The following is a 27664-nucleotide window of genomic DNA, read 5'->3' as shown; positions in this document are numbered from 1 at the left end:
TAGAATAAATGTGTTTATTTCCGATGCAAAGACACTATGAGTGAATCAATATTAAGTCCAAAAAATGCCATTTTTAATGACTTGACAACAGTATCGTAATTATATATCCCTTCTGAATAAGTCTGATTAAAGGTTAAGTTAGCTTTTGAGGTGAATGTCGACATTTTTCTGCTTTGTATAGAATATTACCATAAACGATGGAATGTGAAATACCTAAACTTATAGCATGTCTGCACGTGGATTTGTATTTATGAATAATGTCCTTGTACCGATGATGAAATTTAGTAAAAGTTTTGACAAGTTTGTGATTTCGAAACTGAACCCTGGTGTAATTATTTTTTAGTAATACCTGGGAACAGTATATCTAACTATATATGTTCCTGGTAATACATAGATTTCTTTCTATAGAATGAAATACCTTGTTTCATACACGAGTGAATCGAACACATTGAGATATATAAACACCATAAGATGGTTCCAAGGGAATTTCACTCTCTAAAAATGGAAAAATGGTTAATTAACAATAGGAAATTTTAGTCATATGCTTCCCGTTAAAGATATGGATATCAAGATCCAGGAGAGGACAGTGTTTGTTGTTAGTATTGGTTCTATTTAAAGTAAGTTCAACAGGATACATCTCTTTAGTGTACATACTGAAGTCGTCATTATTGAGAGCCAATATATCATCCAAATATCTAAAAGGGCTATTAAATTTTTGTATCAGATGTTGTTTCGATGGGTCTTTGCTGATTTTAGTCATAAATTGTAATTCGTAACAATGCAGAAACCTGAGGTCCGCCATAAGTGGTGCATAGCTAGTCCACATTGGAATTCCGATAACTTTGGCGATATACGGAATCCCACCACCTAATTGATATGCTCATATGGGCCCTTTGATTAGGAAATAAACTGTTTTAGGGGCCAGCTGAAGGACGCCTCCGGGTGCGGGAGTTTCTTCCTGCATTGAAGACCCATTGGTGGCCTTCGGCTGCTGTCTGCTCTATGGTCGGGTCGTTGTCTCTTTGACACATTCCCCATTTCCATTCTCAATTTTATATGATATGATTTGATTTGATTTATAACCTTTGATAAATTTGGTGTGTTAAGAATTGATCGATTTAGCAAAAATAAAAAAGATAATATTATTTGTGCTTAATCATCTTTATTACTGTGCACTTAAATGTTCTAGTATTTTATCAAACCCCAACATTCGCCCCAAAATCTTTAAAAAGTAGGCGTGTCACGCAGTGTGAACTCTTTAATAATGAAAGTAGGAATATGTATTTCAATTGCCACTTCCGGTTTCAATTAGCATGATTAGCAAACTTTAAACGTTAATTTTGATTTAAATAAGAAAAAAATAAGCCTATTATTTATATATTGGTATTCTTAAACATCTACTCAAACACAAAAAATATCCTGCGTGGCGAAGAATAACGAACTTTTGACACAAAAGAGAAATAAAGTTGGACTGCTAATTTTGTCATCAAACAATGGCTGGAGTTTTGTTTGAAGATATTTTCGATGTGAAAGATATTGATCCTGATGGGAAAAAGTTCGACAGAGGTAAGCCAAATAAAACGCTTTATTTTCTAAAAATTCTCAACCTCGTCACTAGGGTTGAATTTTGTCCAAACGTGTTCAATCTCATTTACCGGCAAATGACATTCCAAGATGGCGTCTGCCGGGTGAAACGTGACATTTTCCTTTAGATTCTGACGATATTTGGAATTTAGCCAAAGTGATAATGTAGTTGAAGCTGTAAGCAAAGTTCTATCTTCTTATTTTTTTTGAAACAATGTTCAGAAATTTTGTTCCCACGTTGGAATTCCAGCATGTACCCGGTCTTTTGACGACATGTTTGTTCATGTCAGACCATTCTCATGTGATTGGCTTGTCACATTAAAAGAAGTACAAAACCCCCTGCCGACTGTTAGTACTTCATTCTGGCACAATCAAGAGAAGAGATTGGTACTGTAAAGGTTACTGAAGATCTGTAATTATCAGAAATTGACATGTTTTTATCACTTGAACTTCAACTAAAGATGCAAACTGCTGTATGCTTTTTTGGAGATCATTTAGAAGTAGACTGTAGACCCAGGAACCATGACCTCACACCAGTACAAGTAAGGCTTCAAATTATGTGTTTTAAGTTGGTGCCTTAGAAATTTCTTTCAAAATATAAAATTGCTCTTATTATTTCATGCATAATGATAACAGACATGATAAATGATGATTGATATTGCAGTGAAATTATTTGATCAATGTTATCTGCTATTGATTTACAGTTTATTTGATTAACAGGCTGGAACATGATAGTAACCACCCCTTTTGATCAATCACTTGACAAAAGTATTTCATTGCCATTTCTACTGCTAACTTCAATTACAATAATTATTGTAACAGATTGAAGTCCTTGTCATGTCTTGCATTTTTATTCTGTACAGATAAGCTTTTTTTCCATCACTGACATTTTTCTGACAGAAGCCACATGTTGGATCATGCACTGGTTGCCTAGGAAAGGGAATACACATTACCTACCTGTATGTTACCTGTGGGTTGACAAGTTCATTCACCTTTCAAATTAACCATTACCCTATTATATTTTTTTATTACACTTCAGCAAACTCTTCTCAATTTACATGTAATAGTTTATTAAACAATTTGATTTTTATTTCACTTTTGATTATTTATGTGAAGTGAATTTTCTACATGTACCCATATAGTCTGTGTATTTCATCTTAAACATCCATTTGCATTGATAATGCTTTTTGTTTGAAAGAGGGCATGGTTTTTAGCTAATAAAGTATAATATAGGTTTCCCCCTTCTGCCTTTAACATAGTCCTCCTCAGTTATCATTATTACTCTAACAAGACTATAACCCAGTTTACAGTTCAAGGTATTTACCAAAGTTTTGCATATTATCACTAATTTATTTTGTTCAAATTAAACAAAAAATACGAAATACATAGGGTATCCTATGTCTGAGCCTCTATTATATTAACTGCATATATTTCAGTTACTAGCAAATTATTTTGTATACTTTATAAAAATAAGTTCAACTTGTAAAAGGGGGATGGTTCTTCATTTGCTCTACCATCTACTTCAACATTAAATTTGATGAAAATATTTTTTTTTTTATTTTCGACTTTATTTGTTTATCAAGTTGAAACAAATGAAAAAGGAAAAGCATTAACAAAAGACATGTATGTTGAGTTTTCTTTATGATATTTTCTTTGATTATTATGTCAAAAGTTACCTGAAGATAACTGTAAAGTCATGAAGTACAAAATCTACAATCAAAACATGACAAGGTTACTTGCATGCACTGATATTTGATCATTCTTCCAAAGAATATTTGCTCTCTTTAGAAGAATTGCTGCAACTGATTAGAAAAGTCATGTCTCATAACAGAGCATTACAGAGCTTTTTTTTTATAACAATCCATAATCATTGATTTCAATATGGATGTTTACAATTGTAAATTTTATGTAAGTCATCAGGTTCAGACCTGGCAGGTTGCAAAGTGATTTGATTTGATCAATTCAATTTTCTATTAAACCATGCATGGTCTTCCTTTCCACAAAAATGTACATATACATGTACCTCATCAGCACCATGGTTGTCTTTGATATACCATGTTGTCATTTAGGGAATTTGGTTAGAAATCGCAACTCTCTTTGACTCGTGCAGATTTATTTATTTTTTTGTATTGTTGGTTTACCATCTCGTTGATATAAACCCTGAATCTCCTTTATTCCTATAGTTTCTGTACCATTGTTTTATAATCTGTACATTTGTTCCTCACAAGTTATCATATTTCAGTGTAAGTAATCTTATTAGTGTTTCTTTTGCTTATCTAGGATAAGAATGTTTTTGGAGTTCATATATATTATATAATTCACAGCACTTATAGGAAAGCCAGGATTTTTCACTGGCAACTATTCAAATTTATGAAGTATGAAAATAAATACTTTCTAAAGAGACAACAGATTCTTCTTTATTATATAGTATGTTTTATTTTGTTTTTTTTAAAAGCTTTTGTCCTTCTGACAATGTTTATAATGATATATCTTTATTTCAGTATCCAGATTGTTTTGTGAGTCTGAATCTTTCAAGATGGACCTGATTCTGGATGTGAACACTCAAATTTATCCTGTTGATCTGGGTAAGTGAATTACAAATGTGTATCAGAAATTAAAAAAAAAATAACCTTTACATATATGTTCATTCTTCAAAAAAGCAGTTTATACCTAGGGGAATAAATGTCTCATTAGTTCACCTGGTGTAAAAATGTAATGTCTCCTTAAGGCTATGGATGTCTTCCTCCTCATCAACTACAACAAAAAACAATGAAAAACCAAATTTTTATTGAAAAAGTGCCAGAATGTAACACTTAATGGTCATATTATTTTGGAAAAATACTGTTAGTGACCTACCAATATTGGATTATCCCTGTCCCATGGAATATGCTGGTCTTTATTTGTTTTAAGTGCATTCATACATGTACATGTCTATGTTTGGTTAATACCTTACATGTATGTATGCCTGTTAAAACATGTAGCTGTACTGTGTTGTTTTAAGTTAATATAATTTGTGTACACAAAAAATATTCTGAAGTATTTATTGCCATTGATTTCTCATGAAGACACATTTTTTTTGCTTATCCAGTGAATCAGTTTTCATGAAACTTCTTTAAATTCCATGAAATTTGGCAGACATCTTTCACTTCTCAAAGCTTTTTGCATTCCCAAACAGTTCTTGGGTGGAATTTTGGGTGTCTGTGTGTACAAATGGTTTCAGTTGGTGATTTTTTTTTATCAGTGATCATGATGTGAACTTATCAGCCTAAGTCGCTGAATAATTTATTTGTTGCAGTTTGTTTTATCCGTAAGACAAAATTTGCTGTATGAGGCAAAGAAAATGCTTAATGAGCATTTGGAAAATTTGACTTATTGTGTGCTGAAATGCATTAATAATAAAATAGTAATTTAATATGTAGCTTGGTAGAACATAAGTAACTCCTATAGTAATTTAATGTGTAGCTTGATAGAACATAAGTAACTCCTACAGTAATTTAAAGTTTAGCTTGGTAGAACTTAAGTAACTCCTACAGTAATTTAATGTTTAGCTTGGTAGAACTTAAGTAACTCCTACAGTAATTTAATGTGTAGCTTGGTAAAACATAAGTAACTCCTACAGTAATTTAATGTGTCGCTTGGTAGAACATAAGTAACTCCTACACACCATATGTGACAACTTGGGAGTATATAATCCTTCAGAAACATCTGGAAAGCTGCAAGTTCTCTTTCAGAATAGAATGACTTTGTTTTAAATTATTATTATTATGTACATGTACATGTATGAGGACTTGATATTTACATGTATAAACTAACAACAATGATGTCCTGATGTCCAGTCTTTAGGCTGAAGAAAAACTTAGTTTTTGTCCAAAATTTAAAAGCTTGTATTTGAAATGTTTAATAGTTGCTATGTCATTACAGCCAATCGGTAGTATGTGTACACCAGTCAATAACAGGCTAAGATATCACTGGGGATATTCACTCATATATTGATCAGTTCCTGTAAAAACTTGATTTTTCTCAAATTGAATGTTTAAATAATGTTTAAATTACTATTCATTGGATTTGATGGAAAATTCAGTATACACCTATATAGCTAGCATAAAAAATTAAATAACCCCCAGCCAAGAGTAATTAAACAAATTAAAAACCTGACAAATCTACAGGTACTTACAGGTAAATGGTGGGTTAAAGTTCTATCTACATATATAAAATGGGTTGAGTCAGGAAGTAAAAAGGCAGAGATCTTTCTAAACATATTTAGTCTAAAGTAAGGTTTGGACACTAACCTAAAGCCCAAAGGTCCTTTCAATTAAAGAAAACATTTAATAGTTAAAATAGTTAAGTAGATTTGCTGGCATCTCATTCCTCATTCTTAATCATTTAAAATTGATTACCAGAGTTGAAAGAAGTATTCAGAAAATTATCTAGGAAAATATGACCCAAGTCAATAGACTGTTTTGTTTGTTTGGTTGCTTGGGCTCCTTTTTGAATTTGATCATGCATTTGGCATTACAGACTTATGGTCTCGAGTATGTATCTGATAACGGTTATTTTCAGTAGCGCTGGTCTTGCACACTGAAATCAAGTACTTTTCCTGATAATTCCAACATTCACTAATGAATGTTTATATAAAAACAAAAAAAAATGTAGAGAGCTCTTCATCTTAATAGCCACTGGGATGGTATGCAGTTGTACTAATTAAGTGAATGTTTGTTTCTAAACAACTTTTATTATTGTGTATGCAGCCATTATTAATGATAACGGTAATTAACCCAGACTGATGTATCTTAATAGCAATGTCACTTACAGTAGTTATAACCAACATATAGACGAGGAATGATATAGCATGTTTGTCGGCATAGTTTTGGTCAGTTAAATCTGTTGGTTGCTCTTTATTTGTATCATCTTGCACATCAGTTTTAGAGCAGGGCCAATTATTATAAATTAAGCATTCATCGTTGTATGTAAGAATGGCCACATTCTTGTTAAGTGTGTTTTCTGGAATGGTGAATTTGTAGGTTCCTATAGATTTAAAACATGTATATGGACTTAATAGTCAATTGTTGCTATTAACACACTCAAATTGGTCTCACAATCATAGAGATATAAATAAAGAGGGAAAGTCCATGTGTAGTAGGATTGTGGTTACTCCTACATAGAAATAGATAAACATACAAGTCAGAAGATCATGTCTAAACATGTCAAATTTAAACTATTGATAACACTTATCTTCTAAAATCACTCAAATACCTTTCATAGTTGAAATATTACCATTGATATTTACACAAAAGAATATTTAATTGAACTCATTTAGCTAAGCCAATACAAAAAAAATGAAATAAAAAAAAAGGCCTAGTAGGATTTTTTTTTAAACTAGATGTGTTAATGGCTGGTTCTTCCTTTAAAACATGTACAACTGTTGGATTTAAGGACACATATTTAGACTATAACATGGTTAAAGTAGAGAAGAATAAAAGGAGGTACAGTGTACATGGTAATGAAACTGCAACAAAAGATTACACATTACAGCATCAGAGGCATTAATACCTTGGTTGTATGTTTATGTATGATTTGGTATTGACTGGGGTCATTGGTTCTGCCCTCAGATGATTGAGGTTTAACTGGGGTATTTGGAATATCATTTTGTAAGTTAAGATCTACTGGTTTGGGCAGTGGGACATAGATTCCCCTTGACCATATGCAGTCCCAAAACATACTTCTTTGATTGCACTGGAATGTCAGGCCTGTACTTTATAAATCAATCAATCATTTTATGAAAATTACATTTTTATGTGAACATGCAATATGCAGTTTTGATATTTTCCTTAAAGGTGACAAATTTCGTATGGTATTAGCCACAACTCTTAGAGAAGATGGTGCTCCTGATGATGGAGAGTTCAATCCTACAGATACTGGACCATCAAGAGCAGACAGCTTTGAATATGTGATGTACGGCAAAGTTTACAGAATAGAGGGGGATGAATCAGGACCTGATACAAGATTGTAAGTTATGGTGGCCATTTTGAATTGTGATATAGTTTTGGCAAACTGCTGTTAGTAAAGTTTAATATGTAGATATATATTTGATGTTGTAATTCTGTGGTAGATTTGATGAAAATTTCAGTGTAGAAGTTAATTGCAAGAACCCTTATAAGATCAGTAGTTATTAATGAACTTGAAAAATATATAATAAATATAAAAAGGGTGTAAAATGCATCATAGTCTGTAGAGATGGGAGCAGAAAAAAAGATTAACCCCCAAGACTTTTACAATAACTTGCATTTCATATAATGATTTTATTACTGGACTATTTGATAGTTAATTGGAAGAATGGGCTAAAATAAATAAAAGACACTTAAGTGCAATCATGGCAAAAAGTTAATTGGAAGAATGGGCTAAAATAAATAAAAGACACTTAAGTGCAATCATGGCAAAACATATTGTAACATTTAAGTTTTTGATAGAACTCCAGTTAGACTTATATATCCATCCAATCATTTCAGCTTAAACTTTTAATTTTTTCTTCCATATGATAAAAATAATCTTTATTCTAAACTTAAATAGATTGTTAAATTCTTCAAATTTTTCACTGTATAAAATTCCAGGAAGTAGAGTTTGTTTATTATCTCTTCTATTTTCCATTGTACATCTTATGTAACAAAATCCCCAAAATTGTCACAATATATATGTATCTCACTCCGGATTTTTTTTTTTTTATAAAGTCTGTATTAAATGCATACTATTTACATGTACAGTTCCTGTTCAAAAGGACTATAAGTTTTATAAATCTTAGTAGAAATAGATATTGGGATCAATTTATTTAAATAACATGACGAAGCCTGTCACAGCTGCTTAATGACTGAAGGAAAATGTCTGAACTTGTATGTAAGTTTTATAATACCTTTACATCTGATAAAATGTAATTAAGATTTATGATAATTTATTTGATCACTTTGAACTTATAGAGATGAATTGAAATTATCATTTTTATGGTTTATTTATTTTTTTCAACTTTTTACAATGAATTGTGGAGAAAAGTTGCTCCATGTTGAAGTGTCGTATGTAGCGTTGTCTGAGTCAGTCGGGAGATGAATTTAATTATAGTCTTGTCTGCTTCACATAAAAAGATAGCATAGTAGTATATTTTCCTTTGACAGTATGCCAGGGGACCTGTGATGTGAAATAAGTACACAAAGATATTTAGGATAAAACAAGTTCTCATTATTTTCATTTTTAAACTAAAAAATAATTACTACAAAAATTCTTTTGACATCTTTCAAAATAGTCTCTTTTATAAGGCAAAACAAATTCCTTCTTATTCATGATTGAAACTATGAATATCTTTTAAACAAATATATCCTGCTTTGAACCTCTAAATACCTGTAGATAGTAATGTACACTTTGTGATGTCATAATCATGTGACCTCCAAAGGTCATTGTATAGACTTATCTGGGTAAGCATTTTTTTCTCAAACTTCACTTATTTGAATTTTTACTTCAATATTTTTCAAGAAATTTTGTAGATAATAGTCTTAAGAGTATGCATTTAAGTTTTTAAGCCTGGAAATTTTGATTTATTGGAGAAAATAGCAGTAGTAACATTGTAATGACAACTGATGCTTGTACAAATACACAATATGTATGTGTCGGAACTTGTTGGGGTTGTTAAAGGTATTCATTAATCTTGTTAAACTTATTGATCAGATTTTTCTTTTTTTTTTATTTTATACCTTTGAAGAAGTTATTAAAGTATGATATTAGAAAAATAAAAATTAGTTAATTGCAATTTAATTTAAAATGTGAAATGTAAATGATTAGGACAATGTAATTATTGACCGTATTAAAAAATAAATGCTTCATTGACTTTTTGAAATAATTGTACATGTTTGAACATAGTTTAAACATACAACAATTGCAGTGTACAAACTATGATCATTATTTATTTTGTATCCCTGCCAGTTAGTCGTGCTTGACATTTGGTGTGATGTACTATCAGATATATTTTGCAACAGGGGAATTCCATACACTGTTATTTATAAAACTGATGATATTTTGAATTCACTGGTTATAAGAAGATTTTTGTAAGGTTTGTACTTTCTTTTTTATGTTAGGCATCTTACATGAATTAAAAAGATCTTACGTTTCATTTCTTTATTATAAGGTGTCATATTTTAGCTGATAGTAATTTATCCTTTTCTTATCTCTTGGCTTGCCTTTTTAAATGCATGATTAAAGATCTAATTTCAAGGCCTTTAACTGCTGTTTTCTTTTTTTTTTTGGAAAGCTGAGATTGCATCTGTGCAGATATACTTGCATTCTTAGAAACAGTTTTCTAGGTTATTCATGGAGTCACTTGATAGGATGCAGTTAATATACCCTTATTATTGACAGCTGGTTGCCATGGCAAGATGATGGAGACTTCTGGTATCAGCTGAGTAAAGCAATCACCATAGCAACAAGATGTAAGCTTCCTGTGGAAAATCTTGTCGAGAGAAAGGTACCATTGGGTGTTCACGTTGAAAAATAAGGTGAACACAGCTGGTGGTATCTTTTTCTAGGGAAGAAAATCATCCTAATAACAGCATTCTGATGGTATGGAGGAAAAGGAAAAGCAATGGCAGTGTTACCAGCTACTGTAAAATTAAACTAATCAGTATTTGTTCCTGGTACCCATAATTGCTGAGTATCTGTTCCTGTTTTCCTCCATTGTGATATGTGATATATCACACAATCATTCTATATGAGTAAACATCAAGATATATGACCAGTGCCTTGGTTAATTGCTTTTTCATTCTGCTATAATCAGTTAGTTTAATATGCCTATCATTTCACCATTGATATTGTCTGCACTCATCACTTTCCTTCAATTCACTGTGGTTGGTTTGTCTGTACTGGTTGTTTTGGTCATATCACAGTTACATCCTCATCTTCTCATTTATCTTGTTGTCAAGGTTATTTAGTATGACCCTATGATGTTGTCTTAGTAACTTAAGTGTAAATATTAGATGTTGTCATGGTAACTGTTATAATGTTGTCATTGTAATTCAAGTGTGATACAGTAATGTTGTCATGGTGATAGGTTCAAGAAAATGATATTCACATTGCTTATATTTCTCTTCACATATTGATACTCCATATTTATATGGTTTTTCACATCTACATTTATTCACTTTTATCTGGTTCTATTTTGTCAAGTCAGCACATTATCATATCATTCATGTGTGGTTGTCTTAGTGATAGAGGTTCAAGGTCATGCACCAGTGTGAATTACAGGAGAGATTGGTGGAGGCGTTAAGTTCTTGTACAGGAAAAATACTATCTCATAACTCACTAGTTCTCTTGTGTCTCACTTTATGTGAGAAATTACTTACAAGAGAATTTAGTATGAGACCACTTGACTTTTTTCCTGTGCAAGATAGTTCAACACACAGTATTACAGAGCTGAACAGTGTTTCCTCTTAAAGCAGGAATTATAATTATCAATCTGTGGACTAACAATCAACTAAAAGTCAACAATGTTTGGGGAGATATACCTCTTTCTTTGGACAATGTCCATTTTTTTACAAACTTTATAATAAATATTTTAATACGTGTTGATTTCTTTTTCACTGAATATCGGCCAGAGGGAACACTGGCCAGTTTTCTGTAATGGTAAAACTTACACACAAACATCAACACACACACACAATCCAAGATAAACACAACACTGTGTGCTTTCCTGTATGGAAATTGTTTTGAAGGTTAATTATAGTAATTTGAGCTTATTTTTGGAGCAAACTACATTGAAAGATCTTTATTTGTGAAGGATTTATTGGTTTATAAGAACTGCAGATTTGAATTTCAAGTAGAATACCAAATTAAGATGGTTAGAATGGGGTATTGGTCATGACTGTAAACTTTGAAATTTTGTAAAAATAATGTTTACGCTAAACATTTTTCTCCATTTAAAGACAATAGTAGCTCTAAAAATAAAAATGTTAAGTTCATCTGATGCTAAGGATAGCATTGTTTGATGCTTGACGATAAATGTCATTCCTACATTAGGTATATTCATATATTTTTGGATTATTTGTGAAGCACAAAATCTTTAACAATATATAAAAAAAAAAACATAAACCAGTGATTTTTTTATGAAACAAAGAAATTGGAATCCACTTGTACTGTTGTACTGGTAAAGTTCTTTTACAGTGTCTATAATATGAATGAAAAATTTTGTTCTACAACAGAACCTGAAAAGTGTGACTTATGGTCAAGTTCCAATTCTTTCTCCCTTCCTTTTAGTTCAAATTCATATGAAATATGAACAGAGAATAGAATTGACAATAATATATCATATCTTGAATAAACTATGATTTAAAGGACGGTCTGATATATTCAACTAGTAAAGCTCTTGTAGAAATCAAAAATATAATTCAGGAACCATAATTTTCTGAAATTTAATATGACCTCAATTTTGAAAGTTAACTAAGTGGACTTTAGCCTTGATGTAAATATTATATTTAATAAGATAAATTTCACAAAGCAGGATACACTGAAAATACCCAGTATGTAATGCATGAATTAAATCTTTTGACATGATAATGTATTGTGATATATATACATTATATATTACATATACTTGCATCATACCTATTTTAAATATCCTCCTACATGAATTAATGTTGACGTTTATATGCAAGGTGTATTCTATGAACAGGGTAGATTTTTTGGCTTATATCCAACTCAAACATGATTGTACATTTTGAAAAATAATCAATGTATTAATGTAAAATAGTTTGTTTTTAGTTTTGGAGTTATCTCCCCTTGGCTGATATTATATAGGTTGCCTTAACTTTCAAAAATTGATTTTTTACATATCATTGCAGGGTAGTTTAAGACATTTTTTGTAAACATTTATTTGATAATTTGAGTCACCTTTTCTTTTTAAATCAACATTTTTTTGGGGCATTTGTGCTACCGTTGTAGTATCAAAATGTCCTGTCGCCTTCTGGACTCGAAAAAAAGAAGGCATTAAAGTTAAAAACTAGACTTAATGTACAAAAAAATAAGAAAGTGGTCTAAGTTTATGTAATTTGTGCATTTTAGTTAAAGGATTTTATTATAAGAACTTTCTAAATAAAATAAAACCCATGATGCAGCAATAACATTTACTTGATAGAGATATTTCTAAACCAGTTATATAGGAAAAACCATTGAAAGCATTTCAAATTACATAGATAATTTTGATTATGTGTAAATATTTGTATATTAGGAGTGATGTTATTTTTACAGGTAAATGTCTACATTAAACAGTATTATGTCGAGTCATTTCTCTCTGTCTAGGTTAGCGTGTTACAACTTGTTCTAGTCACATGACCCTATCATCTGGAACATTTTCAATATACACATTTTACAATGTCAAATCTACCTTTTCTGGGTGTATTATTGCATTTTAAAAAAGATTGTCAGACTGCCAGTTGGAAATAATAGTTTACAGAATAATACATTAATTTTAAACCTTTGATTTTTGATTAAGATATCTGTCTATAAGTTAGTGTATTGTGAAATAATAATGGTTTAACAAAGTCTGAATTCTCCCATAACGTAATCATACTTTGAACCCTGGCTTAACAAATGAACTCTTCCCAGGTGATCATGGGATACTGAAAATACCTATATGCCTATCTAATTGTAGGTAATATATATATATATATAAAGGTAGGATCTAGATCATATTACTTTGGAACATACCTGGCCATGTTAATTACAGGTAGATGTAAACTTATTGATGTTCTTATCTTTTAATATTTATACCTAATTAATTTTAATGGTGCTCTTCTAAATATGTGAGCTGAACCTTGAGGTCTAATGAAATGTATTTCCATTTCTTAACAACCATTAAAGATCCATCTGCTTAAACATTTTATTTCTGATCTGTTGAAATTTATTTCTTAATTAAAAAAACTTTCACTGTAAAATTGACTTCTCTGTTTGTAGTATAGCAGTTATTTAAGGTATTAATTTCATTTTCAACATTAAATAATAAAGATACATGTATTTTTATATTGAAAAATACAATTGGGAATTTGAAAGTGAAAGTAGAATAGTTCAAAGGGGTGTGACTGTAGCCCGTGACTGTACATATACAGTTAGTATAAAGACTTTAGGACTTGTTACTTTCCCTTAAGCTTGGCACCACCTGTTCAAGAGGTAATTTTCATAAGAGAGTGATACATTGTATTTATAAATTCATAACCAAAATTTGTACTTGATTATTCTGTTGTTCAGATGTATGCTTGCCTGAATATCTTTTTTTAAAAAGAAATTTCATCCGATACTTTTTTACTTGTTTTATAGATGTGATGTATTTCACATACTTTACTGTTAACATGTACAAATTAGTACACTTAGGTCAAAGGGATATGGTAACTTGCTTCGCCAAGGTCAAGTTAGCTTTTCTAATAATACAGATAGATAGTTGTCTTTTTCAACGTTTATTTAAGCTTTTTTTTTAACTATTCCTCTTACTTATTATAACTACATTTATTTTTGTTCAAGTAGATAACACATGAGACAAAAACTCAGATGAAAAATAGTTTTCTTGTCATACATGATTACAGAAAAGGAAGAAATTATCAAATCTACAAAATTCTTAAGAATGAATTGATCGAAGGTAAAACAATGGTAGAATCTTCCTTAAATTGTATTCTGATTATCATACATCAAGGAAGCTATGAAATAATAAAGATATTTGCATTTACTAGGAAGAAAAATGTACTGAAAATTTATTTTAAAATGAATCAAAGTTACATTCAGTTCATTGGTCATCTTTAGCCAAAACTTGATACAATAAGTTAAATTTCTATGTCACATATAAAATCTTAAGAAAAACCACATGTTGTGTGCATTGTTTAAGAGTGTATGAAGCTATTCAGCACTTTTATTGCTGTTTGTTTTGAAATTGATAGTTTGAATTTTTAGCATGGTAAACTTTTGATAAAACCAGTCAGGATACCCTGAAATCTTTTGATAAACTAGGGTCAAGCATTAGGCCATGGCATTAGTTAATCGATCATTTAACTTTGATCTTTTGGGTTTTTCACAATGTTAAACTGATGGTGAAACTTCTAACCTTTGGTTTACAGTTAACCGACTTCATTTGATTATAATCAACCTATGAAAGGAAGCTTTGATATATCAATATCTTAGGTATCATAACTATGGGTTTTTAATACGTAACCAAATTAAATTTTGAATTAGGTCTGCACAAATTGATAAAGTTTGTTATTTGATCAGTTTCCTTCTGAAATGGTTATTTCTATAAAGTTGTGAAGTGAAACAATTTTATTCCTTGAAACACAATAAATTATTAATACCAGTCATATTGCCCCCTCTTTTTCTAACATCATCCAACTTATTGCCAAACATTCAATGTTTTTCTGCATTTTGTCATTAATTTTGGGACCATGAAATTCCTTCATTATATTACATTTTGCTCATTACTTACATGTAATTTTTATCAAAAAAATTTCAATTAGGGTAAAGGCTGGTATATTTTTGATACTGATTTTAACTGGCACCTAACAGATTGTTACTAAAGCAGTAGACTGTAACCCAGTTAACTGTACTGCATCCCTTCAATGTTATTCTGATTTTGGAGTGTATAATGTATAACATCAATATCTGGTATATTTTTGATAGTTCTTTTAATCTGCTGAAAAAATTTTTATTTGTATTAGAAAATGAAAAATCATGAACATTTTTATTCTCAGGCACAATGCATTATGAACTATACAAAGTCCAAATGAAATATGAATTTCTCAAGAGAATTGAAATGCATACCATATATGAAAAGATTTTTCTTGGTTGTTTCAGCTAGATTAACCATAATACATGTAAAGTTAATGAGACATGGGGATTTGAGAAGGTTAGTTGTGATAAAAAATCGGGTCAAATGTTAGAAATATTCCATTTAAATGTACAAGCTAACAATAGTATAGGGAATGGAATGTCTAATTTTTCCTGGGACTGTACAAGTCGTTACTTACCGCCACGGTTAAAACAATAGGTATATAATAAATCTTTTATACTGACTTATAAAACCTTTGGCAGAGGTATCTGATTTGTAATTTAAATCCTTATGCATTCCCACAATATGGTTAAATGATTTTTGAAGGGTATTGTATTGTGCAAATTCAACGTTTTTTATATGGCGGTTAAAATTCTTGTTTTTACTTGTAATCTTGATTTTTATTTTAATCCATGAATATGAAAAATGTAGTTTAAGAAATAATGAAAATTTATAGAATTTAGTGCTGAAAGAATCCTTTTAGATGCTAGCTAAGGCAAAATGAATAAATAAAACTCAAATGGTTGATACTGGTTGGAAAATAGAATGCTTATTCCGTTTTAAGTGTAAAAAAGCAATAATCCAAAGCTACTTGTCCTTTTTACAATTTTCAGAAATCCATAAACAGAAGTTTTGATACTTCATTATTAATACCTAGAAATGTAGAAAATTACATCAGTAAGGAGGCCTTCTTAGAGCTCATTCTTTAAGGATTTGACACTTTTGGTTACATTCCAAGACTGCTCTAACACTTTAGTTGTCTTTTTGAATATATAATAACATATACATGTAGTACCGGTATTATAAAATAAAAGAAAATATGGGGAATAAAATAAAGTCTAAATTGAAGGCCATGATTTCTAATTACTGAATTTTTTTCAAAACTGGAAGAACAGCATATAAGTTTTTGCTGTAAAATTTATCTCAAAAGCTAAAAACCTAGAAATTTCAGGTGGGCTAAATATTTTTTTAGCACAATATATAATTTAAAAAAATGTCTTGACATAAAATTGTAATAGGAATATCTATTATATTGAAATAGTCTATACAGAAGAAAAATAAATCTACTAAACCTAACTGAAAACTTGTTTAAATTTTACATTTCCTTTCAGTAAATTGACTTTTGAGGATTTAAACATGGGGATTTTGTACATGATTGTACTTGACAAAGACATAGGAAAAATTTATTGATCATAAAGTAAATTTCATTCACAAATGGTTCTGTATAAAACTCATTGATTAAATCTTTAAAATGGTGTACTTGGTGAGTCGATAATCTACATGTTCAATCGTGTTACAGCTGTTGAGTGGTGGTGAACGTTTTATGCAGTTGAAGTCCATTTTCTGGCCTTTGTCTTACTGATTGTGCATAACTCTAAAATTAAGTTTCTCAGAATTGGTAAGTTTAATCAAGGGAAAAAATCTAGGTTAAATAGATAAATAAAACTGTATAGTGTATCTCACATAAAAGTATAGAAATATATAAATTCTATTGATATAGAGACCAAAATGCCATCATAAGACCAAAAATGAAAATGACCTGCAAGTACTGTATTTAACAGACAGTTATTTATAAGAGGAAAAGTAAGTTTTTCCATTTTCACTAATTTGAAACTATGGTATAATAACAAGTAAAAGATAGATACCCAAAAATATTTGCATTAAAGGCAACTCAGTATCCATAGGACAAAAGATGAATGAGGCAAATCAAAATCGACGATATTAACTGTTCTCACACACAAGGAAAGATGGAGAACTTGTCGATTTGGATTAAAGTCTTGGGATTAAATTTTATAAATATTTAAAAAAAAAGATGTTTGGTACATGTATATGTCAATGAGACAGCAACCTAACAACAAATAAAACAAAAAAGACTTTTAGAAGTGAAAACTTGATTTTTCAAGGACAGACAAGTGAGGAGTATTTCAAGCCCTAAAATCATCACCCAAGTCTTCATTTCTCAAGTTGTGAATAAATTTAACAGAGACTATCGAAGAACAATCATTAATACCAAATTCCCTATATATATATGAGAAAAAACTTAAAAGTTATAACAAAAGACAACCACTGACGGAGTTGGTCAGTTATGAAAATTTGAAAAAAGAAGTTTAAAAGTCTTAATAACAGCATGTATTAACATGATTTACAAACAAAAGGGGGGACAACAGATGTTAAAAACCTTTTGAAATAAGTTTCGTGACTGTCAGAATAGAATGATTATTATCTAATGTTTTAACTGTTCAGTTAGCTTCATGGGGGACCAGATATATTAAAACTTGACAGATTTTCATACAGAATAATTCAATATATACCATGTAAGCTATAAATGATATAGATTTTGTATAATTTTCAGTTGAATGCATGTCTTACAAATGATAACAAAAAAACGCATAAAGCAACATATACAAGAATGAATAGTAGCTGATGTCATTTGTCCATAAATTGGGTCCGATTTATATTTATTACATGACAACACAATTCCATATACCTACAGTAATTCTTTCTTTACTATAATTGAAAGGGTAAATATATTTGTGTTATGTAATTCAAAGGTAATGACTGAGATTGCCGTACTTGAAATAAACTTCCTGTTTTTGTTCATATGTGTTTTTCTACAGAAACTAGAAAATATTTATAATGCACTGTAAAGCTTACCAGGGAAAAGCAGTTTAAAAGATTGTTAAAAAATTTCACTTTTATAATGTTCACGTGAGATAACATGTAAATTCTCATATCTCAATAAATATTTTAAGTTATAGAATGATAAAATTGGTACTATTTAAGATTAAAGGACTTGCTAATGGAGATTTAGAACCTTTTATTTGTTTCATGGATACTTCAATATTTATATTTAAACAGACCAAGCTACAAATCACTTTATCCAGATATTGAAGTTCTATTTAAATGAGAAATATTTGAATGTTGTCTTATTATCTTTTTATTTAGTCATATTGAATATAAAAATTACTTGAAGAATGTGTGAGAAAAAAATTTTCCTGTGAAAATAATATATATGTAATTGCTTGTTGGATCTTGTCTTTAAAAACTGCAGATTTTTAAAAAATCAGTTATTGGAAGATTGACAAATGAGTTTTTATGTTTGACTTTCTGGCTGATTAAGTTCTATAGTTCTTCACTTCCCTATAGTAGAAGTTAAATATCAGAACACCTCGTAAATCTTAACAGGTATGTTCAAACTTGGTTCTATTTACTTCGAAATTTAAAACAAAAATTCAAACTAACATTGTTATAACTTTAAGTTTCTATATCTTTGCAGACTGAAGAAGCAGTGATTTTCTAGAAATATCAATATAAACTTAAATTTTAGCCTACAATTTGAAATAAAAATTTTGAAAATAAAATAGTTTCAATGAAATTTCGAAGAATTTTATTAATTAGTAACGCAGTAATAATTGCTTATTAAAAAAACCTTCCCAGTAAAAGGAAGCAGATTTTCCGCTGCTAATCAAACACGAAGTATTTGACGAGCAATTTCCTTTTTGTCTGTTTGTTTGTGATAAAGGAAGGAGGTAGTAACTTGTCATCTGGTATTGTTTTCCGTCATGAATAACATCTTCATATAAAGGCAACGTGGACATTACAGTTTTTTTGCAAGCAAGTTTAAAAGAAACATTTTAAGAAGATAGGTATTTTGACAAATTAGTTGTTTGAATGGTTCATAATTTAAAGCAGGTAGGCTAGATCGGTTAAATGAATATTCCAAATAATTTGCATGATAAAATTGAAATATTATTGATCAGTCTTTAATTATGTTTAAGAAAATTAATCAAAAGTTACAGATGTAATGAATATAGCATTATTTCTATTAAAGTAATTTTCATTTATTAATTTTCGAAATTTGCTATGAGTTAAGTTTGTACTCTGCATTACTGTCTCGCTATGTCTGTCTTTTTTGTATTGACATATTTAATTATTGTATTCTCCAGCAGCTGTCCATCTCTCCATTTTATTCACATGTATATAGTTGTACAGTGGGGAGAGTATTTAAACCCAAAATAAGCATTTTTTTATCATGGCCTTAAAAAGTAATCATTATTCAAAGATGTTATTAAAATTATTGTCTAATAGTCTTTAGAAAGCTTTTTTAGTAGAAAGGATGCTGCTGATGAATATTGTTTTATTATTTGTATAGTTTAGTCTATATAATATTAGTATACTTTTATTTATGTATGCATCTTTTTTACTGATATTTATATTCGCTTTTAGCATGTTGTGTTAGAATTTTAACTAAAAATGTATGTAATATAAATATATATATCAATTTATGCTAGAATTTTAGATATAAAGAAGTCATTTGGTTCTTAAATTGGTGAATAGAAAAACAACTATAATTTGCAAAATTTACCAAAATTATTTTTTTTAGCATTTTATGTATTAGTAAAACATATCTAGAACTGAATGATTTCTGTTTACCTAATTCTTCTGACTTTTTTAATTAATGTTAACCCTTTCAAATAATGGATAGATACAAATTCAAGAAATAAAAAAATATTACATAAAGTTATATTTTTGTGATTTATTCTGAGTTTTGGATTTTATTACTCTATTAATTTATATGACAAAATAATCCTATATAATTAGAAATACTTTTAAAAAAAAAAATGTTTTAGATCAGATGCATATTTGTTATAAGATTTACAATAGATTATGTCACAAACAGTTAATACATTGTTATCCTTTTTGATTTTGCAGTTTATGCACATTTCAATGGCTTTCAATAGAATTAGAATTGCCTATTTATTCACTGTGTGTGTCATTTAGCACTATTTTTTTTTTTAGAAGAATGAGTGTGGAATTTGAGTACTAACATTAGCCCAACAAATAATATTCAAACTTCTGCATATTTCACTCTGGAGGTGGGACTTCTGAGCTTTGTAAACCTGTGGCACAAAACGCAATTTTCATGCAAAATTTCTAAATATTATAATTAAAAACTACAGATATTGATATGTTTGGGTTTTTTGCAAAAAGTTTTAAAAAAATAATGGAGGTGGGATATTTTTCACAAATTCAATACACATTTGCACAGAAAAGCAAAAATTGCACATACTTTTGTAAAAATTATTGCAAATGTTTAATTTTAGGCCAGAGTAAACAGTTTCTATGGAAACATATTGCCTTTTCACAGTTACTACCAGATGTGCATTATACATTCGTTTTATCTTTGTAAATGCATAATCTGGTATGTGATTGGCCAGGGCTTTTCACCTCCTTGTCTTCTTATTGGTTGGAACTTGACCTTCACCTCCAAATCTTCTTGACCTGTGACCTTTGAACCAAGCTCTGACTAGGATGTTGGTGCATGAAGAAAACTAACTACTGATTCTAACATTAATTACAATTGTGTAGTTAGATTAACAATGTTATAAATTAAATGTTATGTAGAACCTTGTTTGTGTGCATGTTAATATGTTAACTTTGTTTACTTCATATGCATGTGTGTATATTGAAATGGCAAATTCATTTTTTTTACTCGAATTTCATACTTTCAAATTAGCCTTTACTTATTATGACAATAAATATGATACTTGGAAACATTTTCAAGAAAAATGGATTTGCCTCAAATAAATGTTATATTTAATTTGATAATATATATATATATATGTCTCCATTGTTACAGAAATGAAATGCAGAGTACAAATATTATCTTTAACAGCAAAATTTAGTTTAGTGGCAAAATATGTTTTTAGCCAAAAAATCTTTATGTCATTTTATTACATCATTGTAAGGGAAAACATATCCTTTTACCATCCAAAAAAGGATCAAATATATTGGCTATAAAAAGTCAAATGCATTATACCATTTTATTTTTCTAGTAGAAAGCTAGATGTGTCTTGGCCTCTGAATATTACGAGTATTCACATTCAAGGTAACATTTGGCCTCTGAATATTACCAGTATTCATATTCAAGGTAACAGTAGATCAATACACAAACACTTATCTTTCTCCAAACTAAAGACTTAAAGAAAACCTAACTTCTTTTTATTTCCATGTTGACTCTATGCCACATGTATGAGAAGGACTACCGGTTTACTTATTTGGTCATGTTTCTAGTTGTTTTGAAATTTTTGTTCACCTTCACTTGTCTTGAATGTTTGTGAATTATGTAATGCCTACAAATAAATTTGCCAAAGAATAAGGAAATAATGTTTGTTTTAATCTTTCTGAGGATTTATTGTGATAACCTTAAAGACCCATATCCATTATGAAAGATGGCTGTAACTATAGCCTTACACCATTTATGCCTTATAGTCAAATTTTAAATACTGCAAAAACATACATGTCCTACTTCATCTTGCAACTGGTTTTAATAGCTCCTTAATAATATTATGAAGATTTAATTATTGTTGTTGAAAATTAAATCTTAAGAAAATGTAATGGTGAAATTATTTCAATTAAGGAGTTCTTGTGAGCAATTTTGATTCCTCGAAATTATAGCAGTTTTTTTACATTGATTGGTCTGAATTGAACCTAAATTTAACTGACCAGTATACAGAAAATATTGGTATGGTACAGGCATATTTGGTTTTTTGTTATAATGAATAAAATGTAAATTGTAGTAAATAATATCATAAGTAGAAAATATCTGAAAGGCTATAAATTTTCTACTATACTAGTGCTTTAAAAATATTGACAATTTTGCAAGATGAACAAAATAAGTATCCATGATAATATGAATATAAAAGGGCTTCAGTTTACAATTAAATTTTCATGTGACAGTTTTATGGATTACATATCATATTCTTACTATAAAAACTCACTAGTATTCTTTGCACATATATGTGTAGTACTTGAATAAAAAAGATATTAAATATCAGTCGTTTAAACTATTTTGAAACAGGAAAAACTTTCAGGAAACACGGTATTTTAAGTTTATAAGTAAAATGCTTTCCTCAGCCTGAAGTTATTTCAGAGGAAAACTAATGCATAAAAAAAATGTTAATTATAAATGTAAGAAACATTATTTACTATAAAATTAATGGCAGCTTATAAACATATATATACATTAATATTTTAATCATTGACACACCTTGAAAATTGAATCAAGTTTTCAACCTTTCACATTCTGGTATCAGAAAAATATTTTTTTATCTTTGTATTTGTGTATAGTTTAAGTCAGTCAATTTGTATGGAAAATTTCGTATTGGGCAATATTTATATTTAAAACACTGAAAGGAATTACGTCTATTTATAAAGTTTAGTTAACTGTGTAATCATATGACAGGTAATCAACTGATCGTCACTCGGAGATCATAGGAGTTAAGTATATTTTCTTATTAAACTGGACTTGTTTAAAAAAAAAGATTACATACAGGGTTGAAATTTTGTATGATGGATTTAAAAGTTTTGGACACTTGTTTGGTACATGTAAGGTGACAATTTTTCAATAGTTAACAATGACATTGGTAAGTATTTCAGTGAAACCTTCTGGACTGAAATTTTATTCAGTTTAGTACTTGACACGCTCTGATACAAGAGACCAGTCTCCAAAGGTTTCCATTTTATGCAGAGTCCAGTTTGGACAGGTTATGCTTTTCTTCAAAGTGAAATTTTATGAGTTGTCATGATGATTTAAAAATTTCAGTTTTATTACTGTTGTATAAATTTTGTGAAAGGACTTGTTAAAGCATGAAATAAATCTCTGTAAGTATAAGTTATACAAGACCGTATTCAGTAAACGACCCAAGATTTAACCTCATTTTATCTTTTATATAGTCAGGTAAGTCAATATTGAATCACACCATATAAAACTTTGACAGCAGTTTGCTAAATAATTTGTTTGAATTTTTATACAAATGATTTACGTGAAATATCAAGATAAATTTGACTTTGACAGATTGTGAATTTTTATGTAAAGGTGGAGGACACGGTTCTCATTTCTGTTTTCACACATATATTATGAATTGCTACATCTATATTACCATTTATTGCCAACTTAATTTTGGATCATAGATTTTCATAATGTTTTAAGCAATGGTCATTACACTAAATTGGTTACTGTTATCGGTAGAGAGTTTGGGAGCCTTAAAGAAACTGAGATATTCTTAAATATCTCTATTTTTCAGCAGTATAAAATTGAAAATACACACATATATATTTGATATCAGCAATTATACATATTGACATCACTTCTTATAAAAGCATCAATTGGATTACAATCAGGGGGTACTAGATTTTTCATTTAAAATCAATAAATCAACAATAATTTAATGTAGGTACTTTTCAAAGTTATGATGATTGAGTTACCTAGGACACTTTCTTTGTATAATTTATTATTGCAGAAACAGACCTGTTGCCTAAACAATCAATGCATTTTAATACTGTACATTTAGAACAAAATTTAGTATAAATCTGGGTTGACTTTATATTTAACAATATTCTTCTGAATTTTACATTTGTTGTCATCACCATCCATCAAACATTATCCAGTTAATCCATACGATCTCTTCGATCAAATTCAAATTTCTGCTTTAAATGATTTGATTGGTTTGTTTTTGTGGCAGTGTGGTTAGCTGGTTGTCTTGGCAACAAGAGGACAACCACTTTCTACACTTCCTGTAAGACAGGCCTATTTTCGGCCATTTTGTTCTTGGAATTCAGCTATTTAGCATTTCATTGGTCAATTTTTGCTCATGAATTTTCATTATTTCATAATTATCAACCAATCAAAATGGATGTATGGATGAATTTTGATGGATGTGTAATTGACCTTGACATTTTTCTTTTGTTATAACACATCTTTGTATCATTCATACATTCATCGCTCACCTCATATCATTTAATTCAGCAGCTCATGAATTTAAGAAAACCTATTATTGACCACATTTTTCAAGTGCAAATTGGCTTTAAATTTTTAAAAAGAAACAGTTTTTTTTTCCTGGAATTTCAAATTAAAGATTTATTTGGATTCTTTTTGTAAAATACAAACATCAAAATAAATGTGGCAGAGTATGAAAAAGTTTGACTAGGTCATGGCAAGATAGATTGTCAATCATTATAACATACATACATCAAAGCATACATATAACCTACGCTTGGCACTACAATGGAGGATGATTAACAACCTAGCAGTCTATCTCTTCTTTCTATACTATATTCATAGTCATAATACACCATTATCACTCATGTACACTTGACAGTTTGGGTTTTGTACTTAAGAAAAAGGGGACTGTGAAAGGCTAGTAGTCACACTTCTTGCAAGATCAAATGTAAATTAGTCCATATAGAAATGTACAGGATTGAATATGTGTGGTTGTTAAGGCAAAGTAGATATCTTTTTAATAAAAGGAAGAAGGGATGCACAAATATCCTATATAAAAAAGTAATAGTAACAATGGTAGCTATAAACAAGATTTAAATACTATTCATGAACATTGATGAAATTGGCAACAAACACAATAATGACTATCTAGTATGTCTGTTTTCTCTGTGATATAATTGGACATGATTTTATGGACCTATATTTGTTTATTTTTCAGAGCAGCATATGTGTCCTATGGAGGTCTGTTAATGAGACTACAAGGTGATGCCAACAATCTTCATGGATTTGAAGTGGACTCACATGTGTACCTTCTGATGAAGAAATTAGCTTTTTAAGACCTCAGGACTGTTCACCACTGTGTTCTTTTCAATGACATTTTCATTTTATATTGTTAGCAATCATATCAGTAAATTCATAGTAAAAAAGCTGTTTTAGTGCATTTTATACAATAAGAAATATTAATAACAGTCCTGTGTTGTAATATTCTTAAAAAAAATCAGTCCATAGTAAGTGAATATATTATATTATCAAAAAAGGGATTTTTGGCACCATGTAAAATTTTAAACATTTAATGATAATAATACTTGTTCAGCAGATGACCTTTTAATTAATAATTATCAATAAAAGATTAATTAGATTAGAACGTGAAGGATTCTCCAGTATTGGATGCACAAGTCTTCCAAATTCATGGATGGATGCTCAAGGTGGGTGACTGCCATCATACTTAAAAATAAATCAGTTGGCATCATTCCTAGAATTCACATTTTAAATAGGTTCAGTAATAAATACATTGCGTTATTAAATTTGGTTACCTAAAATAAGTGGAACATCTTGTATCAGGTATACATGATTTCAAAAGAATGGAGGGGCAAATACAACGCATCATTTGGAGCCAGTAAAACAAAACAGGCCTAAACAAAAGTAGTGAAAGTATCCAGTGAATTTTGACTGAACAGAAAATACAGGGGGAGGCAAACCCTTAATGAATCTTTTATTATTTCTCAAGAGTCCAATTATACAGTGGGCAAAAACCTTTATGACCATCCAACATTTTAAAGAAAAGTTCCTTATCTTAATCTTTGTTTACATAAAACATTCTGCAGGACTTGATTTGAACAGAATCAAAGTATTCATTAAGAACCGATTGCCGATTGAAATGGTAGTACCTCAGTTTTTTGGTATAAGATACATTAAATATTGTAAAATTACACACTACAAATTTTCACTCATAAAACAAGCTTATTTGAGCAGTATATTAATCAGATGAAGTCGTGAAGTACATGGGAAATATTTCATAAACTTTTTTATATAAATTGTAACTTCTACATTTAAATCTGTAGGAAGTTTTAGGCTCACCTGCTTTACATAAAGAAACCAATTGACACTTATGTTGAATCCATTTCAGATTTTTGTCTACACTTTCTGTAAATCAATTGTATATAAATACAGTCATCTTTTTATCATGTGCTAGTTTTGTTTTTGTTTTATATCAATAATCCAATGTTGTTCCAAATTAACATGTAGTTCATTTTCTCACCAAGTCTATGTCAAATGAAGCCAAAAGAAATGTTTAAGGACAAATGCACTGAATGCTGACAAAACATAGCCCACAACAATAATGTTGTTTACAGTTGATTTGCGAGATTTGAACATCCGTAAACTACTGTCTTCTTAATTTACATTGAAGCCCATTAGAAATATGGTAAGAATATCATATTGGATTTTTCATAATTACTTCTTTCTTATCAACTATTGACTTATATCAACCAGTGATCTTAATTATAAAGGGTCTTGTATATTCCAAAATGGCATAGTAAACTTATTGTTGAATAAATAAAAAAAATCTTAAGAAATGCTCAACCTAGAATTAAATCTTCTTGTATGACCCTCTTCAGAGTGTTGATAACCACCAAAGCAGTTGAAACGACAGAAAGGCTAATTTAAGGTACTTTCAAAGATTGTTATTTTGGTGTTCAACTGACAAATCTGGCTTTCAGAAAAGGGAAAATACATTTACATTGGTGCTGGTATGACCAGTCTGGCCTACATAATAGGGAGAATACATTTACATGGGTGTGTATGGCAAATATGAGGACAGATTCTTAAGAACTGTTACTCTAGTTGAGACCAAATATGGCTTGCTGATTTCTCGAGAAGGACTTTAGATTTTGTATTTGCATATGATTGTTATTGACAGAGTGTTATTACTCACAACAGATATTGGAACTGTCAGGAGACTATTTTCGATCGAAGCCCATGAAGCTTTTGTAGCAGTCCAAATATTGCTTGTGTTCTCTGAGAGATACTTAAGATTAAGTTCTTTAATTATTCAAGGGAAATCTATATTGAAAATCTGAAACTTATCACAGAAGACATTGCTATTAATATACCTGATGTGAGCCTCCAGTTTAGGTGGTAAACATATGCAAATCATAAACACTTATTTAAAGACAATGTTTATCGAAAAAGAAAACTTAAAACCACTTCCAACCCAAGGTCTGTTGAAAACCCAAATAACTGGTAACAGTTTCTTACTTCATAAATAACAACATTAATCCTTTTGATACCTTGATACATATAAAGAAAAGCAGATATGAATGAGATAGCAACAACAAAAAATGAAAACCAGAGGTCAACATATGGTCTTCAATAACAGAAAAATGTCCATACCATATTTCGAATTAAATTTAGAGCTTTGACAGACTGGAAAACAAATCTGCTAATGACATCAAATCTTTAAAGTATTTAGATAGAGTTAATACTGATAAGGTTCCTGCGTTTGGACAGCCACTTAACATGGGTTAAGATTAACCTACATAGTTTGAGTGCTCAAAACCCCATCCATTTACAGACTTTTTACAACTGTCAATTACATTTTATGTTTAGTGTTTTAGCCTGTCAGATATTAAATGAATTCACATCCAACAAAAAGAATCCCCTGTGAAAATGTGCCTTACTTTTGAATT

At 29.7% G+C, this 27664-nt stretch overlaps 1 protein-coding gene across 1 annotated transcript; it reads left to right on the top strand.

Annotated features, from left to right (window-relative positions):
• The first annotated feature begins 1273 nt into the window (after positions 1–1273).
• On the top strand, positions 1274–26163 carry LOC127700760 (DNA-directed RNA polymerases I, II, and III subunit RPABC3-like). Its single transcript, XM_052204416.1, has 4 exons — positions 1274–1566; positions 4086–4169; positions 7419–7590; positions 24916–26163. The coding sequence occupies exons 1-4, from the start codon at positions 1494–1496 to the stop codon at positions 25031–25033; spliced, it is 447 nt and encodes a 148-aa protein (XP_052060376.1). The 5' UTR covers positions 1274–1493; the 3' UTR covers positions 25034–26163.
• Positions 26164–27664: the final 1501 nt, after the last annotated feature.

Source organism: Mytilus californianus, unplaced genomic scaffold (assembly GCF_021869535.1).
Source record: "Mytilus californianus isolate M0D057914Y unplaced genomic scaffold, xbMytCali1.0.p SCAF_5, whole genome shotgun sequence".
Classification (NCBI taxonomy): Eukaryota; Metazoa; Mollusca; class Bivalvia; order Mytilida; family Mytilidae; genus Mytilus; species Mytilus californianus.
This window is presented reverse-complemented; position numbering and strand designations above follow the sequence as displayed.

Coding starts and splice junctions, on each gene's coding strand:
- LOC127700760 (XM_052204416.1), top strand. CDS start 1,494: ATGGCTGGAGTTTTGTTTGAAGATATTTTCGATGTGAAAGATATTGAT. Junction 1,567..4,085: donor TGGGAAAAAGTTCGACAGAG/GTAAGCCAAATA, acceptor TCTTTATTTCAG/TATCCAGATTGTTTTGTGAG. Junction 4,170..7,418: donor AATTTATCCTGTTGATCTGG/GTAAGTGAATTA, acceptor TTTTCCTTAAAG/GTGACAAATTTCGTATGGTA.